This window comes from Mobula birostris, chromosome 11 (genome assembly GCF_030028105.1).
Source record: "Mobula birostris isolate sMobBir1 chromosome 11, sMobBir1.hap1, whole genome shotgun sequence".
NCBI classification, from domain to species: Eukaryota; Metazoa; Chordata; class Chondrichthyes; order Myliobatiformes; family Myliobatidae; genus Mobula; species Mobula birostris.
Window position 1 is genome coordinate 78,533,534 of NC_092380.1, and position 22,593 is coordinate 78,556,126.

The 22,593-nt window shown below is 41.6% G+C and overlaps 1 protein-coding gene across 3 annotated transcripts in view; it reads right to left on the reverse strand.

The window, feature by feature from the left end:
• The window catches only part of sbf2 (SET binding factor 2), a 572,061-nt gene that overhangs the window by 366,119 nt on the left and 183,349 nt on the right, over window positions 1–22,593 (reverse strand). For all 3 annotated transcript variants that reach the window (XM_072272620.1, XM_072272618.1, XM_072272617.1), the window contains exon 3: window positions 5,920–6,057. In XM_072272620.1, the coding sequence (XP_072128721.1) occupies window positions 5,920–6,057 (138 nt within the window). The remainder of the gene's footprint in view (window positions 1–5,919; window positions 6,058–22,593) is intronic.

The window sequence follows — 22,593 nt, forward strand, 5'->3', positions numbered from 1 at the left end:
TACCCTCATATTTCATCTTTTCCCTTCTTATAGCTTTTTTAGTTGCCTTTTGTTGGATTTTAAAAGCTTTCTAATCATCCAACTTCCCACTCACTTTTGCTACCTTATATGCCTTTCCCTTGGCTTTTACGCAGTTCTCAACTTCCCTTGTCAGCCATGGTTGCCTACTCCTGCCATTTGAAAACAACTTCTCCTGTGGAACATATCTATCTTGCGCCTTGTAAACTATTCCGAGAAACTTCAGCCACTTGTGTTTTGCCTCCCCCACCAGTACCCCCTCGAATCCACTTGAGCATGCTGCTCTCTCATGCCTCTAATTCCCCTTATTCCATTGGCTATTGATACATCTGACTTGGGCTTCTCCCTCTCTAATTACAGTATGAATTCAATCATATTATAATCACTGCTTCTTAAGGGTTCCTTTTAAGCTGACTAATAAAATCTAGGTTATTACACAACATCCAATCTGAGATAGCCTTCTCCCTAGTAGACTCAAGCACAAGCTGCTCTTAAAAGCCATCTCATAGACCTCCAACAAACTCCCTCACTTGCAATCCAAACCTGACTTTCCCAATCCCCTTGCATATTGAAGTCCCCATAATAGATGATTCCCATAATGTTTTCTTTTACCCTTGCAGTTTCTTAACTCCACCCACAAAGATTCAACATTCTCTGACCCTCTGCCACCTCTTTCTAAAGATGCAATTCCATCTCTTATCAAAAAGAACCACACCGCTGCCTATGCCATCCTGCACATCCTTTCGATCCTTTGATGTTAAGCTCCCAACTATGACCTTCTTTCAGCCACAATTCAGTGATGCCAATGTCACACTGACCAATCCCTATTTGCGCCACAATTTCACCCACGCTGTTCCGAATGCTACGTGCTTCTAAATACAGCACCTTCAGTGATGCACTCTTTGTCCTTATGAATTTTGCCTCTGTGGTACAACTTAACTCTTTGCTCTGTCTGCAGTTGTACCCAATCATTGGCTTGTCCTTCCTTGCATTCATATTACATCATCTACCTGAAGGCTCAACCTCAGCTCTATCATACTGGTTTCCATCCCTCTGCCATATTAGTTTAAACCATTACCAATAACTCTAGCAAACTTGCCCGCAAGGATATTGGTCCCCTTCGGATTCAAGTGCAACCTGTCCCTTTTGTACATTATCTGGTTTTCTGCATTAATTACTCAAAATATGGTCTGAAATTCATCTAAGCCACAATAATAGACAAACACTGCCTAAACTAATAACATACTGACAGTTGTGCTTTTTATACCTTTATTGAACACACCATTTAATCATTCACAGAACAAGCTGGACAAAGTATGTGAACCCTTGTAGAACCTCCTTTAGCAGCAATAATCTCCACCAAATGTCTCCTGCAGCTGCTGATCAGACTTGCACAACAGCGAGGAGGAATTTTAGACCAATCTTTTTCCATATAAAACTTCCAGTTAATCAATATTTCTGGGATAGCTTGCACAAACAGCCCTCTTCAGGTCATGCCACAGCATCTCATTTGGGTTAAGGTCTGGACTCTGACTTGACCATTCCAAAACAATGATTTTTTTTTAACTATGCTGTTGTTGTTCTACTCGTGTTTCAGATCATTGTCTAGTTGCATCAACCAACTTCTAGTAAGCTTCAGGTGATGAACCGCTACCCTGACATTCTCCTGTAAAATGTCTTCACACAATTTTGCATTTATTATTCTCTCAATAATTGGCAGCTATCCAGGCCCTGAGCAGGCAAAGCAGTCCCAAACCATGATCAACACACACAATGCTGGAGGAACTCAGCAGGCCAGGCAGCATCTCCTTCCACCATGCTTCACAGTTTGGGTTGAGGTTTGCTGTCAGTGTACAGTGCTCTTTTTCCTCCAAACACAGCAATGTGCATTTCTGCCAGAAAGTTCAACTTCGGTCTCATCTGTCCACAGAGCATTATCCCAGCAGCACTCAGGTGGTCTTTTGCAAACTTGAGATATACAAATTTTATTTTGGAGAACAATGGTTTCCTTCCATTAACACCATTCTTGTTCAGTGCTTTTCTTATAGTGGACAAATGAATTGAGACTTTAGCAAGTTCTAGAGATTTCTGCAGGTCTCTCACTGTTACCCTTGGGTTCTTTTTCACCTCCTTCAGTATTGCACATTGTGCTCTTGATGTGATCTTTGCAGGAAGCCCATGCCGAGGGAGAGCAGCAACAGTACTGAGTTTTCTCCATTTCTAGACAATGTCTTTTACTGTGGCCTGATGAACACTCAGGTCTTTAGAAATGCTTCTGTAGCCTTTTCAAGCTTCATGAACCTCTACAATTTTTCTTCTAACATCGTCGTAGCATGGCGCACATAAACAGATGTTTCTTGAGAAGAGCAAGCTCTGATAGTAGTCTGTTAGTATTAACCAAAAGTAGTACAATTGTTTCTCTATTATAGTGACTTAGATGAAGATCAGACTACATTTTATAAGCAATTAATGCAGAAAGCCAGGTAATTGCAAAGGGTTCACAAACTTTTTCATGGAACTGAACCTGTAGAAATTATAAAGGTAAGGCTTCTGAGCATTCAAGAGAATTGTCTTGCTGAGCATGTGGAGCAGCATGGTGGTGCACAGGTTAATGCAGCTGCCTCATGGCTCCAGGGACCTGGGTTTGAACCCATCATGGGTAATCTCTGTGCAGTTCACATTCATACTCAGTAACTGCTTGCACTTTTTCCATGTTCTCTAATTAGCTTTCACATCCCAAAGACACACTGATAGATTCATTGGCTACCTTAATAACCCTTAAGAGTTAGTTCATGGCAAAAAAAATCAAACGGCTGTGTAAGGGCATGAATGAGAGAATAAGTTGCAGTGTCACAGGGAATTAAAGAGTGAGAATACGACTATTGGAACTGGCATGGCTGCAGAGGCAAAGTTGACTCCTTTGTCATCGTACGTACAGGTCCTCCCCTAGTTTGCGAATGCCCAACTTGTATACAGAACATGCAAATGAGCTTTTTGGAGACCATGTTATGGATTTGCCATCTGCAGCTGTCATCTTCTGTTATCTTGGAATTCACTGTCACCCTCCATCTCCTAAATCAGGGGTCCCCAACCTTTTTTGCACTGCAGACTGGTTTATTATTGACAATATTCTTGTGGACCAGCCAACCCCACGGTGGGGGGGGGGGGGCAGGGCTGCCAACTGACAAGAGTAGCAGTCAAATACATTGTGTTTACCCCGAGAAAGACTACAATGACCATGAAGCCTTGCGCGGGCACCTGTGTGCGCATGCGTGTACGTGCTGATTTTTTTCTACAAGTCGTTTTTGGTCATTCTGTTTGAGAGAGGGTGTTAATCACGACTGGAATATAGGTGATAAGTGGCTAATACACTCAATTTTGTTTCTAAAAGGGTTTATCTAACGAATTTAATATTAAACACACAGCGCATATTTTCCTCGCATGTATATAGTGATACTGTAATTATCAGGGGAGGACAGGGGAGCTTGAAGTAAGTGTTGAACGAACTTCCCGTAGAAGTGATAGAGGCAGGTTCCATATTATCATTTAAAGAAAAATTGGATAGGTATATGGACAGAAAAGGAATGGAGGGTTATGAGCTGAGTGCAGGTCGATGGGACTAGGTGAGAGTAGCTTTCGGCACGGACTAGCAGGGCAGAGATGGCCTGTTTCCATGCTGTAATTGTTATATGGTTATATAAGTCACTTATAAGTCAATAGCATCATAACATTTTAAGTAACGCTTGGATATTAAACACACAGCACATATTTTCCCTATGTGAACATATAAAATCATTGCAACACACCAATATCGCTGAATCAGTGGGAACCCTGGGCTTGTTTCCCTGCAACGAGACAGTCCCGTCGAGGGGTGACGGGAGACAGCGATACTCGAAGGGGGTTCCTTATGTCCAGTCTATTCTGCAATTTAGTTTTCGTTGCATTCGTTGCAGAGATATGTTGGCAATGGAAGCAACATTTTCAGTGTTTTCGTGGCTATCTCAGGATACTTAGAAACATAGAAACATAGAAAATAGGTGCAGGAGTAGGCCATTCGGCCCTTCGAGCCTGCACCGCCATTTATTATGATCATGGCTGATCATCCAACTCAGAACCCCGCCCCAGCCTTCCCTCCATACCCCCTGACCCCTGTAGCCACAAGGGCTATATCTAACTCCCTCTTAAATATAGCCAATGAACTGGCCTCCCAACTGTTTCCTGTGGCAGAGAATTCCACTGATTCACCACTCTCTGTGTGAAGAAGTTTTTCCTAATCTTGGTCCTAAAAGGCTTCCCCTCTATCCTCAAACTGTGGCCCCTCGTTCTGGACTTCCCCAACATCGGGAACAATCTTCCTGCATCTAGCCTGTCCAATCCCTTTAGGATTTTATACGTTTCAATCAGATCCCCCCTCAATCTTCTAAATTCCAACGAGTACAAGCCCAGTTCATCCAGTCTTTCTTCATATGAAAGTCCTGCCATCCCAGGAATCAATCTGGTGAACCTTCTTTGTACTCCCTCTATGGCAAGGATGTCTTTCCTCAGATTAGGGGACCAAAACTGCACACAATACTCCAGGTGTGGTCTCACCAAGGCCTTGTACAACTGCAGTAGTACCTCCCTGCTCCTGTACTCAAATCCTCTCGCTATAAATGCCAGCATACCATTCGCCCTTTTCACCGCCTGCTGTACCTGCATGCCCACTTTCAATGACTGGTGTATAATGACACCCAGGTCTCGTTGCACCTCCCCTTTTCCTAATCGGCCACCATTCAGATAATAATCTGTTTTCCTATTTTTGCCACCAAAGTGGATAACTTCACATTTATCCACATTAAATTGCATCTGCCATGAATTTGCCCACTCACCCAACCTATCCAAGTCACCCTGCATCATCTTAGCATCCTCCTCACAGCTAACACTGCCACCCAGCTTCGTGTCATCTGCAAACTTGGAGATGCTGCATTTAATTCCCTCATCCAAGTCATTAATATATATTGTAAACAACTGGGGTCCCAGCACTGAGCCTTGCGGTACCCCACTAGTCACTGCCTGCCATTCTGAAAAGGTCCCGTTTATTCCCACTCTTTGCTTCCTGTCTGCTAACCAATTCTCCACCCACACCAATACCTTACCCCCAATACCGTGTGCTTTAAGTTTGCACACTAATCTCCTGTGTGGGACCTTGTCAAAAGCCTTTTGAAAATCCAAATATACCACATCCACTGGTTCTCCCCTATCCACTCTACTAGTTACATCCTCAAAAAATTCTATGAGATTCGTCAGACATGATTTTCCTTTCACAAATCCATGCTGACTTTGTCCGATCATTTCACCGCTTTCCAAATGTGCTGTTATCACATTCTTGATAACTGACTCCAGCAGTTTCCCCACCACCAACGTTAGGCTAACCGGTCTATAATTCCCCGGTTTCTCTCTCCTTCCTTTTTTAAAAGGTGGAGTTACATTAGCCACCCTCCAATCCTCAGGAACTAGTCCAGAATCTAACGAGTTTTAGCCTTGACTTTGACCCGGAATGCCGGCAGAGATGCTATGTCAAACTTACTTTTCAGCCCGCCATCATTTGCAAGCTCAAGGAGTTGATCTCCTTCCCGTGCTGACATGGATGACACGCAGGTAATGACCTCGCGTGCGTAATGGCTCAACAGTGGGTGTGACAGGGAATGAGGAAAGGTTTCCTCGCGGCCCGGTAGCACATGCTTTACGGCCTGGTACCGGTTCGCGGCCCGGTGGTTGGTGACTGCTGTCCTAAATGTACCCTCAGTGTTAACCACTCCTCCAGCACAAACACACGTCTCCCCACACCAGTGGCAGTGGTTGTATTTTCAGCTGTGTGTGCTTTTAAGTAAACTAAATCAGAAAATCTTTAAACGTACTTACCTGCAGATTAATTTCTGCTTCATAAAATGTTAGACATGCGCAGTAATGGCGATCTGAGTCGATGTCAGTCAGAACCACAACAAAATACGTGGGTTGTTTTCGTTCAGTAGACAGCTGCCAGCCAGCAGGTTGACAAAACTAGAGATAAAAATAATGTTACAATTAATTAGGATACAACTTTTTATTTCCTAACTACAAAAAAGTTTTAATATAAACTAAATATATTAAAACTTGTCAAGCAATTTATAATAAAAATTAAAAATATGAACACGTGGATAATGCAGCCATTTATAAACATACTTAAACTTTCAGTGCAAGTCTTTGTTCATGTAGCAGTTACTTGAACATACTAAAACCACTTAAAGACTAAGCTGGGGGGGGGGGGGGGGGAGAGAGGAGATTGATCCTGTAATCTACACTATCCAATCCAATCATGAAGTTCTAAAGTCAAAGAATATGCTCAAACTTTTATTGAGAAGCCAGCAAAACAATCTTGAAACAATCATAAACAAGAGAAAATTTGCAGATGTTGGAAATCCAAGCAACACACACAAAACGCAGGTGGAACTCAGCAGGCTAGCCAGCATCTGTGGAAAAGGGTAGAATCGACATTTTGAGCCGAGACCCTGTATCAGGACTCGATGAAGGGTGCTGATAACATCTCGGCCTTGGATTAGAAACTGTGTGCTTAGCCCACTGCTCATACTCACTCTACAACTATTAACAATAAATTCACTGATGACGCAACTGCTGTTGGCAGAACTTCTAAAGATGACGAGCCTGCAAATAAAAGCGAGACAGATCTACTGGTTGAGTCATGTCACAATAGCAACTTTGCACTCAAAGTTAGTAAGACCAAGGAATTGATTGTGGACTTCAAGAAAGGTAAGTCGAAGGGTGAGTAGTTTTAAGTTCATGGGTGTCAACAGCTCTGAAGGCCTATCCTAGGCCCAACGTATCGATGCAATTACAGAGGGCCACCAGTGAGAAGCTTAAGGAGATTTGGTACGTCACCAAAGACTAGCAAATTGGGCAGCATTCTATCTGATTGTATCACCGCCTGGTATGGAAGGACCACTGCACAGGGATCAGAAAAGGTTTGAGGGGGCTATAAACACAGCCTGCTCCATCATGGACAAGAGCCTCCCCATCATCATGGTCATCTTAAAAATGCAAAGCCTCAAAAAAAAAGCAACGTCCATTATTAAAGACCCCCACCACCCAAAACATGCCCTCTTCTCATTACCAACTTCAGGGAAGAGGTACAGGAGGCTGAAAACACATGCTCAACATTTCTTCCCCTCCACCATCAGATTCCTGAATTGTCCATGAATCTATGACACTACCTCGCTATTTTTGCTTCTTGGGCCCACAAGAGTAATATACTGTTGATCATGCCAACCAGAACATCAACTATAACAACCATGTAAATGTGGTTTTAAAAAAAAGGGTCAGAAGGCAGTAAAAAAAATTCCAAAATTTTACCATCATCTAAACAGCCCATATGAAATGCAACGGAATATTTTCAGCCTTGTCTGGATGAGTGAAGATTCAACATTCAAAGTGCTTAACACCAAAGACAAAGTATTCATCTCCTCCAACGTTGGTGCATAATATATGCAGTATATGCCAGCTATAAAACAAACGTGCAGTTACTTACATAGGTTTCTCTTTTTGGAAACTTTTGTCAGAGACGATAAGGGAAGAATATTGCCTTGAGGCTCTTTTCCAAGTCATGCACCATTCTGAGTCCAAAATATATTAACACTTCTTTCTTATTGCTGAGTTGCAATTCTAGACTCCCTACCTGAAAACAATCTAAACTAATCCAAGAACTTAGCAACATATTTTCAAAGGCAAATATGAATGGACAATGTATGTTCCGTTTCCAGTGATAATCATACCCTAAAAATTAAAAAGACTAGAGCTAGCTGTACATGGTTAATAGGCAAATACTCAAGTATTTTATGAAAAAGTTGGTCTTTTGGATTCCAATTCTATTGTTTTTATAAAGGCACAAAGCTGGGTTGATGCATATTAATCAAATAACTACATTTCAGATGCTTTTGACGATAAAATTGCTGCCTACTGATAACTCACACAGGACACTGAAAGTAAATAACACCAAATTTCACAAGGAGCAAAAATTTAGAAATCTGACCACTTCTCCATAATAAATATACATTTTAAATTTCTATCCAGATTGACTGGCTGAATTGTACTAATTACAGTAAATAAACTATCAGCCAAATATTTATATCTATATCATTAAAATTTTAATTCAAGCATTTTGGTAATAAACATGCAAGATTTATCAAGATCCTACTAGTTTCATAAAAAAGTGTTTCATTATTGAGTTAAAAAGACATATAAGTATATATCCAAACTATTTATCAGGCACAAATGGAAACAATACATCATACATATAATTTATTAATAACAGTAGAGAGCATTTCGCATTAGTATTAAATCAATAAATCTTAAAGAACTGCACTGAAAAATAGCACAAAATGGACCTTAATATAGGTTATGTTTCCAAAAATAATAAACAAAAAATCTTCAATGTAAGATCACGTTTCATTTTGTTTTGTATTGGCTACTCCATAGAAACAAAATACTGTAATCATCTTGTACCAAATTGACATTTAAAAATATGCAAACAATGCAATGAGTTTACATGCTGGCAGATCTGGGAGAATGATAGGACCCAGGTTAAGATAAGAAGGTCTCAGTGTTTTCCTTATTTAACCAATGTTTGTAGCTTTTTGAAAAAGGTGGTTATACAATAACAGCAATGTGCATACATACATACTTAAAGGAAATAAAGCTCAACTTTTTTTTAAAAATCCCTTAAAAATTTAGAAATAAGCAGCAGTAGCCTATTTTGCCTGTTTTGTTGAATGACATTTAATTAAATCACTGCTGCTCTTTAAAACTATGCCACTTTCCTGCACTAGCCCCTTATTCTTGTTCCTCTTAATAATTCATAGGAAGTCCTGGAACGTGGACTGTTCTACATAGCCAATGGAAAGGCAGACATGTAGGTGACCATGGCTACCCCTCAAGTCTAGAGAAAGTGGGAGAACCCAAAGGAGAAACTGCTGGCAGTGAAGATCAGTTCTGACAGACAGAGGAGGGTGATTGTGGAGGGGAACTGGTTGGCTCTTCAATTGAGAAAGAAGTGGAGAGCTTTGCAGCCTCCTTGATGAGGGATAGAAATGTGAATGGACTGGACATCCATGGCAAAGGTGAGGCTATCAAGGCCAGGAATTCACTGGCTACATAGAACAGTCCATGTACCTCCCCCAAGTAATGCTCCCCAACTCTTCCTTTAATACACTGATGACTGCATTGATGCTGCTTCATGCACCCATGCTGAGCTTGTCAACTATATTAACTTTGCCTCCAACGCACCCTGCCCTTGAATTCACTTGGTCCATTTCCAACACCTTCCTCTCCTTTCTCAGTCTCCCTGAATCCATCTCTGGAGACAAACTGTCGATTGACATCTACCAATTCCAAAGGCTATATTGACCCAGTCTCCTGCAAAAATGCTATTCCCTTTTCTCAGTTTCTTCGTCTCCATCACATCGCTTTCCAGGATGATGTTTTTCTTTCCAGGACATCAGAGATGACTTCCTTCTTCAAAGAACAGTGTTTCCCCTTCCTCCACCATTGATGCTGCCCTCACCCACATCTCCTCCATTTCCCAGGCAACAACGTTCACCACATCCTACCACCCCATAAGCACGGACATCCAGCACACCATTCTCTGCAACTTCTGCCATCCCCAAAGGGATCCTCCCACCAAACTTTTTGGCCGCAATGAGCAAAGGTATGTTTGGAGAAAAAAGGGTGCAGAATTTCATGAAAAGAACACCTCTCCAACTGCTAAGCACGGGGGTGGATCAATCATGCTTTGGGCTGGTGTTGCAGCCAGTGGCACGGGACACATTTCACTGGTAGAGGGAAGAATGAATTCAATTAAATACCAGAACATTCTGGAAGCAAACATCACACCGTCTGTAAAAAAGCCGAAGATGAAAAGAGAATGGCTTCTACAACAGGATAATGATCCTAAACACACCTCAAAATCCATAATGGACTACTTCAAAAGGTGCAAGCTGAAGGTTTTGCCATGGCCCTCACAGTCCCCTGACCTCAACATCATCGAGAATCTGTGGATAGACCTCAAAAGAGCAGTGCATGCAAGACGGTGCAAGGATCTCACAGAACCAGAAGCCTTTTGCAAGGAAGAATGGGCGAAAATTCCCCAAACAAGAATTGAAAGACTTTTAGCTGGCTACAAAACGCGTTTACAAGCTATACTTGCCAAAGGGGGTGTTACTAAGTACTGCCACGCAGGGTGCCCAAACTCTTGTCTCCGGCCCTCTTCCTTTTTAGTTATTTTGAAAATGTAAAAGATGGAAATAAACAAGTTTTCTTGTTTAAGATATTAAAGAAATGTGTCATCTTTAACTTTATGCCTTTTGGAAATCAGGTCATCTTTTAGTCACTTAGCTATTCACAATAACAGAAATTTTGATCAGGGGTGCCCAAACTTTTGCATACCACTGTATCCTTTTGGATATCGCAGGGGGAGATGACCTACCAGGGCACAGCATCAGTAGCGGCAGCCAGATTAATCGCACTGTGGCCAGCTCTAACGCTCAGCAGGGAAGGGTAAAGTCAGACAGTCCAACAGTGACAGAAAGCCCAACAGTTCATGGAACAGACAAGAGATTCTTTGTCCATGTAAGAAATGCAAGATGCTGTATTGCCACCCAGGTGCTAAGGTCGAGGATTTCTAAGAGCAGCTGTAGGGTGAGCAGCCAGAGTTTGTGGTGCACATTAGCACCAATCATAGGTAGAAAGGGAGAAAAGGTCCTATGCATCGAGTATAGGGAGGAAGGAAAGAGGCTTAAAACCAGGATCTCAAAGATAGTAATCTGTGAATTACTCTTGATGCCATGAGCTATTCATGGCAGGAATAAAGAGAGAACAAATGAATATGTGGCTGAGGAACTGGTGCAATGGCAGGGTTTTAGGTTCTTGAGTCACTGTATCCTGTTGTGGGGCAGGAGTGACCTGTACAAGAGGGACAGGTTGAACTTTAACTGGAAGGGAACCAATACTCTGGCTAGAAGGTTCACTTGGGTGGGTTTAAACTAGATTTGGTGGAGGTTGGGAATCGGAGCACCAGGTCAGAAAGTGAGAGATTGAGAAGCGGGCCAGAAAGAACAGGAAGAAGCAATGCAAGAGAAAATGAGAGAGACAAATTGAGCTGTGGTTGAGAAAGGACAGGAATACATGCTTCATGATCCAGGTTTTCGATGTTTTAGAAAAGGTAGAGAAAAAGATAAATGGGAGAGCATAGGAGTTGCACTATTCATCAGGAATAATATCTTATAAATAAGATACATGGAGTCAGAGGAAGTATATTGGCATGAATACTGGATTGGTTAACCAATAGAAGGCAGAGAGTTGGTATAAATGGGTGTTTCTCCAGTTGGCAGTCGATGGTGAGTGGGGTGCCGCAGGGGTCGGAGCTGGGCCTGCAGCTGTTTACCATTTACATTGATGATTTAGAACAGGGGACTGAGTGCAGCGTAACAAAATTTGCTGATGACACTAAACTGAGTGGAAAAGTAAATTGTACAGAGAATGTGGAGAGTCTGCAGAGGGATATAGATAGGTTAAGTGAGTGGGCCAAGGTCAGGCAGATGGAATACAACGTTGGTACATGTGAGATCATCCACTTTGGAAGGAATAATAGAAGAGCAGATTATTATTTATGTGGTGAAAGATTGCAGAATGCTGTTGTGCAGAGGAACTTGGGAGTGCTCGTGCATGAATCGCAAAAAGTTGGCTTGCAGGTACAACAGGTTATTAAGAAGGCAAACAGAATGTTGGCTTTCATTGCTAAAGGGATTGAAATCAAGAGCAGGGAGGTCTTGCTGTAACTATACAGGATACTGGAGAGGCCGCACCTGGAGTACTATGTGCAGTTCTGGTCTCCATACTTGAGAAAGGATATACTGGATTTGGAAGGCAGTGCAGAGGAGGTTCACCAGGTTGATTCCAGGGATGAAGCGGTTAACCTATGAGGAGAGATTGAGTCACCTGGGACTATGGAATTCAGAAGAATGAGTGGGGATCTTATAGAAACGTACAAAATTTTGAAAGGGATAGATAAGATAGAAGTAGTAAAGTTGTTTCCATAGGTAGGTGAGACTAGAACTAGGGGACATTGCCTCAAGATTCAGGGCAGAAGATTTAGGACGGAGATAAGGAGAAACTGTTTTTCCCAGAGAGTGGTGACTCAGTGGAATCCTCTGCCCAGGGAAGCAGTTGAGACTTCTTCACTAAGTATACCTAAGATACAGTTAGATAGATTTTTACATAGTAGGGGAATTAAGGGTTATGGGGAAAAGGCAGGTGGATAAAGTTGAGTTTACGGACAGATCAGCCATGATCTTATTGAATGGCGGGGCAAGCTCGATGGGCCGGATTGCCTACTCCTGCTCCTATTTCTTACGTTCTTATCACAGCTGCATGCAGGGGTAACATAATAATGCATCCACTGAGCATATATTGGCCGAATTCAAAATTAAGAAAAGTGCAATCTTTCCGATGGGATTATACTATAACCACCTCCCTCACCCCTACTGTATATCAAAGAACAGAAAACCACTAGACCATAAGATACAGGAGCAGAATTTCAGATAGTGATGAAAGGGTATACAGGGTATACCAGGCGGAGATACGACCAGTCAGAATGCTCTCCATGGTATATTTGTAGAAGTTTGAGTGTTTTAGTTGACAAACCAAATCTCTTCAAACTGCTAATGAAGTATAGCCACTGTCTTGCCTCCTTTATAGCTGCATCAATATGTTGCATCCAGGTTAGGTTCTCAAAGACACTGACACCCAGGAACTTGAAATTGCTCACTCTCTCCACTTCTGAACATCTATGAGGATTGGTTTGTGCTTCCTCATCTTAATCTTTCTGAGATTCAGAATCAGCTCTTACTGACGTTGCATGCAATGTTGTTGCTTCAACACCACTCAACTAACTGTTATAGCTCGCTCCTGTACACCCTTTTGTCATCATCTGAAATTCTGCCAACAATGGTTGTATCATCAGCAAATTGATAGATGACATTTGAGCTATGCTTAGTCACACAGTTGTATGTGTATGGGGTGTCAGGGAGGGGTAGCACCTCTGGTGGGGGAACATGTCGCATCCTTTTCAGGGCAGTTAGTCCACCTTTGGTCCCCACCTGGCACTCAGCTCTCACCTGTGGCTCCCCATAGCTGTTTGCATGCGACAGCGGCCACACCCCGGGCAACGGCTTCAACAAGCCAGCTAAACCAGGTGAGGGTAGCCGATGGGTCTCAAACCCTCAGTGAGATAGGGAGTTGTCTATCCCTGCATGTGAAGACAGACTCCGGTGGACTGAGCGGACGAGACCAATGGAAGGTCCAACGGTCAAGAAGGCAGTCTCTGCAAGCGTCGTGGAACGTGTAGAGCAGGACAAGACACAGAAGACGTCCTGGTCATCCACTGCGCCTAGTCCCATCTCCAGCTGTCTAGACTCTGTCTTGCCACTGGATCCAGATGAGAATTGGGAACAGAGAGTGAGGCTGATGCTGCGCAACTCTCCCTCACTTAAATCCAAATCACGCCCTATTCTCGACACCATCATTATGGTGTCGAGGTCCTCATCGACGTCAATGATGGACAAACAACAGTCACACAGTTATAGATGTAGAGAGCGTACAGCAGTGGGCTAAGGACTCATTCCTGTAGTGTGCCAGTGTTGATTGTCAGCTAGGTGGAATGGTTATTTCCAATCTGCACAAATTGTGATATTCCATTTAGGAAGTCGAGGATCCAGTTGCAGAGAGAGGTACAGAGGCCCAGGTCCTGTAGCTTTTAGATCAGGACTGTAGGAATGATTGTGTTAAATGTTGAGCTATAGTTAATAAACAGTATCCTGACATAGGTATTTGCATTGTCTAGGTGATCCAAGGCCACATGGAGAGCCATTGAGATATTGTCTGGCATAGATCTATTGTGGCAATAGGCAAATTGAAGTGGGTTCATGTCCTTCCCGAGACAGGTGTTGATTTTATCCATGACCAACCTCTCAAAGCGTTTCATCACCGTAGATGTGAGTGCTACTGGACGGCAGCTGTTGAGGTAGCTCACACTGCTTGACAACTGGTATAATTGTTGCCCTAAATCTACAACATAATTTGCTAACTATTGAACTCAGATTCTTGACTAACAAAGACAATTGTCCCATATGGCTTCTTAACCACCTTATCAACGTGTGTAGCCACATTTTGGAAGCTATGAATGTGGTCCCCAAATCTCTCTGGACATCACTGTGAAGAGTGCTGTCATAAACATGCGTTGTCCCTTTGCATTTGATTTCTCAAAGTGAAGCACTTCACGTGGCTGTGTTAAACTCCATCTGCCATGTCTCCACCCTTATTGCTTACTGACCTAAATTAGTTTTGTTGAGCGAATCAGCAACAATCTTTCACTCAACATCAGCAAAACAAAAGACCTGATTATAAACTGCAGGAGAAGAAGCCAGAGGTCCATGAGCCAGTCCTCATTAGGGCATTGGAGGTGGAGAGGATTGATAACTTTAAATTCCTTTGATTTATCTTATCAGACATTCTTCCTTGGACCAGCACACAAGTGGCATCACAAGGAAGGCATGGCAGTGGCTCTATTTTCTTATTAATTTGTGTAGAATTGGAATGTCATCTAAAACTTAGACAAACTTCTATTGATGCACAGTGGAGAGTATCATGACTAGTTGCATCACTGGCCTGGGAATACCAATGCTCAGGAACAAAAAGGTCCACAGAAAGTGGTCGATCCAGTCCATCACAGGTAAAGCTCTCCCCACCACAGAGCAAATTTACAAGGAGCACTGCCACAAGGAAGTAGCATCAAATACCCCCACTGTATAAGCATGTTCTCTTCTTGCTGCTTCCATCAAGCAGGAGATACCAAAGCCTTGGGTCCCACACTCAACAGGTCCACCCCAGCATTAGGCTCCTGAATCAGCATGCATAACTTCACTCACCTGAAATCTGCCCTGATTCCACAACCGACAGACTTACCTTCAAATATCCCACAATTCATGTTGTATTATTTATTTGTGTTTTTATTTTAATTTGCGCAATTTGTCTGCTCTTGTTGGTGGTTCATCAATCTTTGTTTACATATAGTTTCACATAAATTCTATTGTTTATTTCCTTTAAATGCCCCCAAGAAAATTTATCTCAAGGTAATATATGGTGGCACATACATCCTTTGATAATAAATTTACTGAGTTTGATCTATATTCCACCCTATCTTCAGCCAGTCTTCTGTGTATGTGACGTGTGGGTTACTAAGTATGTAGACAATATGTACTTATTAACCCATACATCACATTTTCAACCAGTATGGATTCCTGTTCCACATCACCTGTTACAGGCCTCCAGCCAGAACAAGTTCCATCAATCACTACCCTCTATTTTCTCTGGATGAACCAATTCTGAATCTAAGCAGCCAAATCACACGGATCCCTTGCATCTAAAACTTTTAGATCAGCCTCCAATGATAGACGATGTCATACACCTTGCTAAAATATCAGTCCTTGGTTAAATAAATCTTATCACTCATCCTCTCCAATAACTTGCCTACAACTGTCGTGAAGCTCAGCTGTCTATCATTTCCTGTTTGCCTTCTTGAACAAATACACCCCAGGTTATTGAGGGGCACAGGTGATGAGGCCTTTATCAACATCATCTTATCCCCTCCAGCCAAAGGAGAGGTCCCAGAGAACTGTTCTCCCTATCCTCCATGGCCTTTTCCTTAGTAGTCAGAAGTCAAGAAGGGATCAGCTTAGTTAGATATTTGATTTAATTAGCTTGGCACAACACTGTGGGCAGAGGGATCTGTCCATATGCTATACTGGTTTATGTTTTAACCATTCAGGGATAATTTGATCCTTTTCAAAACAGAGTATCAGAGCTTGCTTACAAATTTTTAAAACTTCTTTTTTACCTGAGTCTGTCTCACAAGACACAAGAATTCAAATACAGTGGTATTGGAAATTTGTGAACCCTGTACAATTTTCTCTATTTCTGTATAAATATGATGTAAAATGTGATCAGATTTTTCCTGCAAGTCCCAAAGCTAGGTAAAGAGAACCCAATTAAATAAATAACACAAATAACATTATACTTGTTCATTTATTTATTTATTGGAAAAAAGATGCAATATTACATGTACTTGCTGGAAAAAGTATGTGATCCTCTGGGGTAATGCCTTATACAAAAGCTATTTGGAGTCAGGTGTTCCAATCAATGAGATGAGATTGTAGTGTGGGTTGTAGACATGACACACAAAGTCAGGATACTGACTGAGACTGCCCACCCTTCAAGAAACATCTGCTTATGTGAACCACGCCTTGATCAAAACAATTTTCAGAGGACCTTAGAAGAAGGATAGTACAGATGTATGAAGCTGAAAAAGGTTACAAAAACATTTTTAAGACCTGAGTGTTCATCAGTCCACAGTAAAAGAAATTGTCCACAAATGGAAGAAACTCAGTACTGTTGCTGCTCTCCCTAGGAGTGGGATCACACCAAGAGCACAACATGCAATGCTGAAACAGGTGAAAATGACCCTAGAGTAACAGTAAAAGAATTGGAGAACTCTAGAACTTGCTAAAGTCCTATTTGCAAACTTACTGGAGTTCTTTGAGGACATAACGAGTGCAGTGGATAGAGGGAAACAGGTGGATGTCGTATACTTGGATTTCCAGAAAGCATTCCATAAGGTGACACACAAGAGACTTATAAATAAGATACGGATGCATGGAGTCGGAGGAAGTGTATTGGCATGGATAGTGGATGGGTTAATGAATAGAAGACAGAGAGTTGGTATAAATGGGTGTTTCTCCGGCTGGCAGTCAGTGGTAAGTGGGGTGCCGCAGGGGTCGGTGCTGGGTCCGCAGCTGTTTACCATTTACCTTGATGATTTGGAAGAGGGGACTGAGTGCAGCGTAGCAAAATTTGCTGATGACACTAAACTAAGTGGAAAAGCAAATTGTACAGAGGATGTGGAGAGTCTGCAAAGGGATGTCGATAGGTTAAGTGAGTGGCCAAGGTCTGGCAGATGGAATGTGAGATCATCCACTTTGGAAGGAATAATAGAAGAGCAGATTATTATTTATGTGGTGAAAGATTGCAGAATGCTGTTGTGCAGAGGGACTTGGGAGTGCTTGTGCCTGAATCACAAAAAGTTGGCGTGCAGGTACAACAGGTTATTAAGAAGGCAAACAGAATGTTGGCTTTCATTGCTAGAGGGATTGAATTCAAGAGCTGGGAGGTCTTGCTGCAACTACACAGGGTACTGGTGAGGCCGCACCTGGAGTACTGTGTGCAGTTCTGGTCTCCATACTTGAGGAAGGATATACTGGCTTTGGAGGCAGTGCCAAGGAGGTTCACCAGGTTGACTCCAGGGATGAAGCGGTTAACCTATGAGGAGAGATTGAGTCACCTGGGACTATGGAATTCAGAAGAATGAGAGGGGATCTTATAGAAACATACAAAATTTTGAAAGGGATAGATAAGATAGAAGTAGTAAAGTTGTTTCCATTGGTAGGGGAGACTAGAACTAAGGGACATTGTCTCAAGTTTCAAGGGAGAAGATTTAGGACGGAGATCAGAAGAAACTGTTTTCCCAGAGAGTGATGATCTGTGGAATTCTCTGCCCAGGGAAGCAGTTGAGGCTTCTTCACTAAATATATTTAAGATACAGTTAGATAGATTTTTATATAGTAGGGGAATTAAGGGTTATGGGGAAAATGCAGGTGGATGGAGCCGAGTTTACGGACAGATCAGCCATGATCTTGTTGAATGGCAGGGCAGGCTTGATGGGCCGAATGGCCTACTCCTGCTCCTAATGCTTATGTTCTTATGTCCATGTGTCCACTATAAGAAAAATGCTGAATAATAATGGTGTTCTTGGAAGGACACTACACAGGAAACTGCTGCTCTCCAAAAATAAGCATTGCTGCATGTCTTAAGTTTGCAAAACACAACCTGGATGTTCTACTACACTTCTGGGACAATGTTCTGTGGACAGATGAGGCAAGAGTTGAACTTTTTGGCAGAAATGCACATTGCTATGTTTGGAGGAAAAGGGGTAATGCACGCCAACAGCAAAATTTCATCCCAACTGTGAAGCTGGTGGAAGGAGTACATGGTTTGGGGGCTGCTACGAGCGCCCTCTAGCTTCAGCAGCGCCGCCTAGGAGAACGTCCGGAGCGAGTGAGTGCAAGAGCATGCCAGCTAAACGTGCATTCGAGTAGCGAAGCTGAGCAGAGGAGCTGACGAGATGCAACACAGAGCGTCATAGGAAGTTATTCCTGCCTGTGGCCATCAAACTTTACAACTCCTCCCTTGGAGGGTCAGACACCCTGAGCCAATAGGCTGGTCCTGGACTTACTTCCTGGCATAATTTACATATTACTATTTAATTATTTATGGTTTTATTACTATTTATTTATGATGCAACTGTAACGAAAACCAATTTCCCCCGGGATCAGTAAAGTATGATTATGTCTATGATTATGACTTTGCTGCCTCAGGGCCTGGACAGCTTGCAATTGTTGAGGGAACAATAAATGCAAAATTGTACCAAGATATTTTACAGGAGAATGTCAAGGTAGCAGGCTGTCACCTGAAGCTTAATAGAAATTGGATAATGCAGCAACACAACGATCCAAAAGATAAGAGTAGATCAACAACAGAATGGTTTAAAAAGAAGAAAATTGGTGTTTTGGAATGACCGAGTCCAAGTCCTGACCTTAATCCTATAAAATGTTGTGGAAGGACCTGAAGCAAGTAGTTCATGCAAGGAAGCCCACCAACATTCCAGAATTGAAGCAGCTTTGAAAGTAAGAATGGCCAAAAATCCTTCTAAGCCAATGTGCAAGACTGATCAACAGTTACCGGAAACGTTTGAAGTTACTGCTGTACAAGAGCATCACACCAGTTACTGAAAGCAAAGATTCACATACTTTTTCCAAAAAAATACATGTAATATTGGATCATTATTCTGAAAAAATAAATGAAGTATAATGTTCTTGTGTTATTTATTTAATTAGATTCTCTTTAACTGGTTTTAGATTTATGTGAAGATCTGATGACATTTTACGTCATCTTTATGGAAAAATAGAGAAAATTCTACAGGGTTCACAAACTTTCTAGCACTACTGTACACTCCAATGATATTATGACACCACTCACATTGTTAGTGACTTTATCAAATATGCTATTAGACTGCTGAGCACGAGTTCCTTCTTAAAGTGTATCTATGCTATTAACTAATTTACCTTTGATAGTCAATTTTAGAAATTTCCCTTGTGTCAACGTGAGACAACATATATTTCATGAACACGAAGAAATCTGAAGATGCTGGAAATTCAAGCAACACACATAAAAAATGCTGGTGAACGCAGCAGGCCAGGCAGCATCTCTAGGAAGAGAAACAGTTGACGTTTCGGGCTGAGACCCTTCATCAGGAGGGTCCTGACGAAGGGTCTCGGCCCGAAATGTTAACTGTACCTCTTCCTAGAGATGCTGCCTGGCCTGCTGCGTTCACCAGCATTTTTTGTGCATTGCATATATTTCATGAATCTTATTTTAAATAATGCCATGAGTTTGGCTTTACTTTGTCCTTCAACATTATGGTTTAATATCAGTCACTATTTGTTAAGAACACTAGTTTATAAATACAGGCAGCCTCACCACTACCTCCATTTGGCTTACAGAAATTTGTCTTGCAGAATTCACCAAACGATAACTCAAAGTTTGAGACACAGAATAAAATTTGCTCTCGGAATTTATATGGAAAACATACATAAAAACAAGGTTTTTTTCACAACTTGGGGTCACCTGTGATATTCAAAGCAATGTACATCTAGCTTTATTACTTAAAGGGCATTTATACCTACCAGAGACATATTAACTTCAGAATTGCCTGTTCCAATTCTCCTTTTAAAATTGTAAAAGGAGCTGCCAAACGAAGTTGTAGAGGCAGGTAAAATTACGATATTTAAACAGAATTTGATTAGTTATTTGGATAGGAAAGGTTTAGAGCAATATGGGCCAAAAAGCAAGCAAATGGGACTAGCTCAAACAACTTAGTCCTGATGAATTAGGCTGAAGGACCTGTTTTTATGCAATTTTACACAATATTTCTTTCAACAAAGCTTGCTCTATCCTGAATACAGGTTTCCCCCGCCATCCGAAGGTAGAGCGTTCCTATGAAACGGTTCGTAAGCCGAAATGTCGTAAAACGAAGAAGCGATTACCATTTATATGGGAAAATTTTGTGAGCGTTCGCAGACCCAAACATAACCTACCAAATCATGCCAAATAACACATAAAACCTAAAATAACAGCAACATATAGTAAAAGCAGGAATGATATGATAAATACACAGCCTAAATAAAGCAGAAATACTTTTCCACAATAATCACTGAACTGTTCTCTGTAGCGAAAATCTCACGCAAGCGCTGTTGGCAAAAACATGGCGCAAGCGCTCTCCAGTAACCTTTAAGCTGTGAAGCTGCCAAATCTTAACAAATAACACGTAAAAATACACAGCCTATATAAAGTAGAAATAATGTATGTACAGTGTAGTATCACTTACCGGAATCCGGAAAACAGCGCCGAACACACTGATGATGGTGTGTTAGACTGAGTCGTCACAGGTTAGGTGGTGCAGTGGCCCCCACCCTCCAGGCCGCCGACCGATACATTGCCGCGAAGCATGCAGGGGTCCAGCGGTAGCCAGGAGGCATCCAGCGCATCTTTAAGAAAAAAGCCGAAATAAACATGCTAATTAATTAGGTGCTGCCCGGCACGTAATTGTTGGCCCAGATCAGTGCTGATTTCTGATTGCATCGTCTCTGATCTGGGCTGACAATTACATGTCGGTGGCACCTAATTAATTAGCATGTTTATTTCGGCTTTTTTCTTAAAGATGTGCTGTGTGCCTCCCGGCTACTGCTGCATTCTCCGCGAATCAGTATCTGTCCGTGGTCTGGGGGTTGGGATAGTGGGACACTGGGGTGTCATCTCGTCATCGTCTGTTTCCATTAGACTAGGCAGCTCATCTTCTCCTATGACTGCTCGCCTCGATGTCGAAGGTCGTGGTTCGTTGTCTGTACTTGCAGAGCTTTATTTTGTTAAAGATTTTAAGCATTTCCCACATTGTGAATTTTTGGTGGAGAAGGCAAGGGAAGAAAAGCTCGATTTTACCCACAAAAATATGAAAAAGCAATGTTTCAAAAGTCTGTGTTTAGTACAGACTGCCCTAATGTGTTGTGGGAGAATATTTAATAATTCTGGAATCTCTACAAGTAACTAGAATTACGTAAGATATAATTCAACTTGTAAGTCACAGAACCTATTTTCCATTGCTCTATAAATGAAAATGAATGGCAACATCAATGAGTGTTCAGGCACAAGATTCCAATGTGGACATTTATCAGAAAAAAATTACAGGATTTTACCACTACTTAGGGAAATTACAAGTACGCGTTTCATGTTCCTCTGAGCAAGTAATTATAGTTGCTGAATAGAATTCAAGAAAGCAACTGACAATATATTGCCACATAAGACCAATCAATATATGCAAGACTATTTAAAAAAGCCAGTCATTTGCCACATTAGATAAATGCCAAATTCTTTGACATTATATCCAGTAACTATGGAATATCATGGAACAAGACCAGTTAAGTCATCTTGTTCTAGAAACTTGTATGGTCATGTCAAAAGCATCAGCCAAAGATGTAGCCCTGTTAAGATTAAGAGAAGACAAAACATTGGAAATTATTAAAATAATTGTGAGAAACAAAATGATATTTCACTTGCACTGTACTTCAGGGTAGAAACAATTGGGATCCTGCCATAATATGAATGCAATGTTTTCAGATTTGAGTTTATGATTTCATGAAGCAAGGGAAGCATAAAATCAACTATAAATTTACCTGCAGTAGCCTCTAACAGTTTTGTTCAAGTTTGTTAACAATGAAATTTTCTTGTTGAGAGAACTCAGAGCATAACAAAATTTGTAGAACAATATTTACATAAAGGCTTTTTGTCATGTCAATTTGGAGAGAGAACTTTCCAGCCTTGAGGTATTCATCAGGTCCCTTCAAATACATCTCAACGCTCCAGTTAAAACCTGCATCAATACAAGAGACTATAATATCATAAGAGAGAGGAGCAATATTAGGCCATTCTGCCCATCAGTCTGATCTCCATTCAATCATGACCATATTTTCCCTCTCATTACCACTCTTCTGACTTCATAACAGCTTCCATTTTAAATATACCCTCTGGCTTGGCCTCCACAGTCATCCGTGGTAATGAATGCCAGATTCACTACACTCTGATGTGAGGAAGTTCCTCAACTAAAGGGACATTCTTCTAGTCTGAGGCTGTGCCCTCCAGTCCTAGATTCTCCAACTACGAGGAGTGATTGATGAGTTCGTAGCCTAAGGTAGAAGGAGTCAATTTTAGAAAACCTAGCACATTTATTTTTCAACATAGTCCCCTCCTACATGAAGTTAATAACTC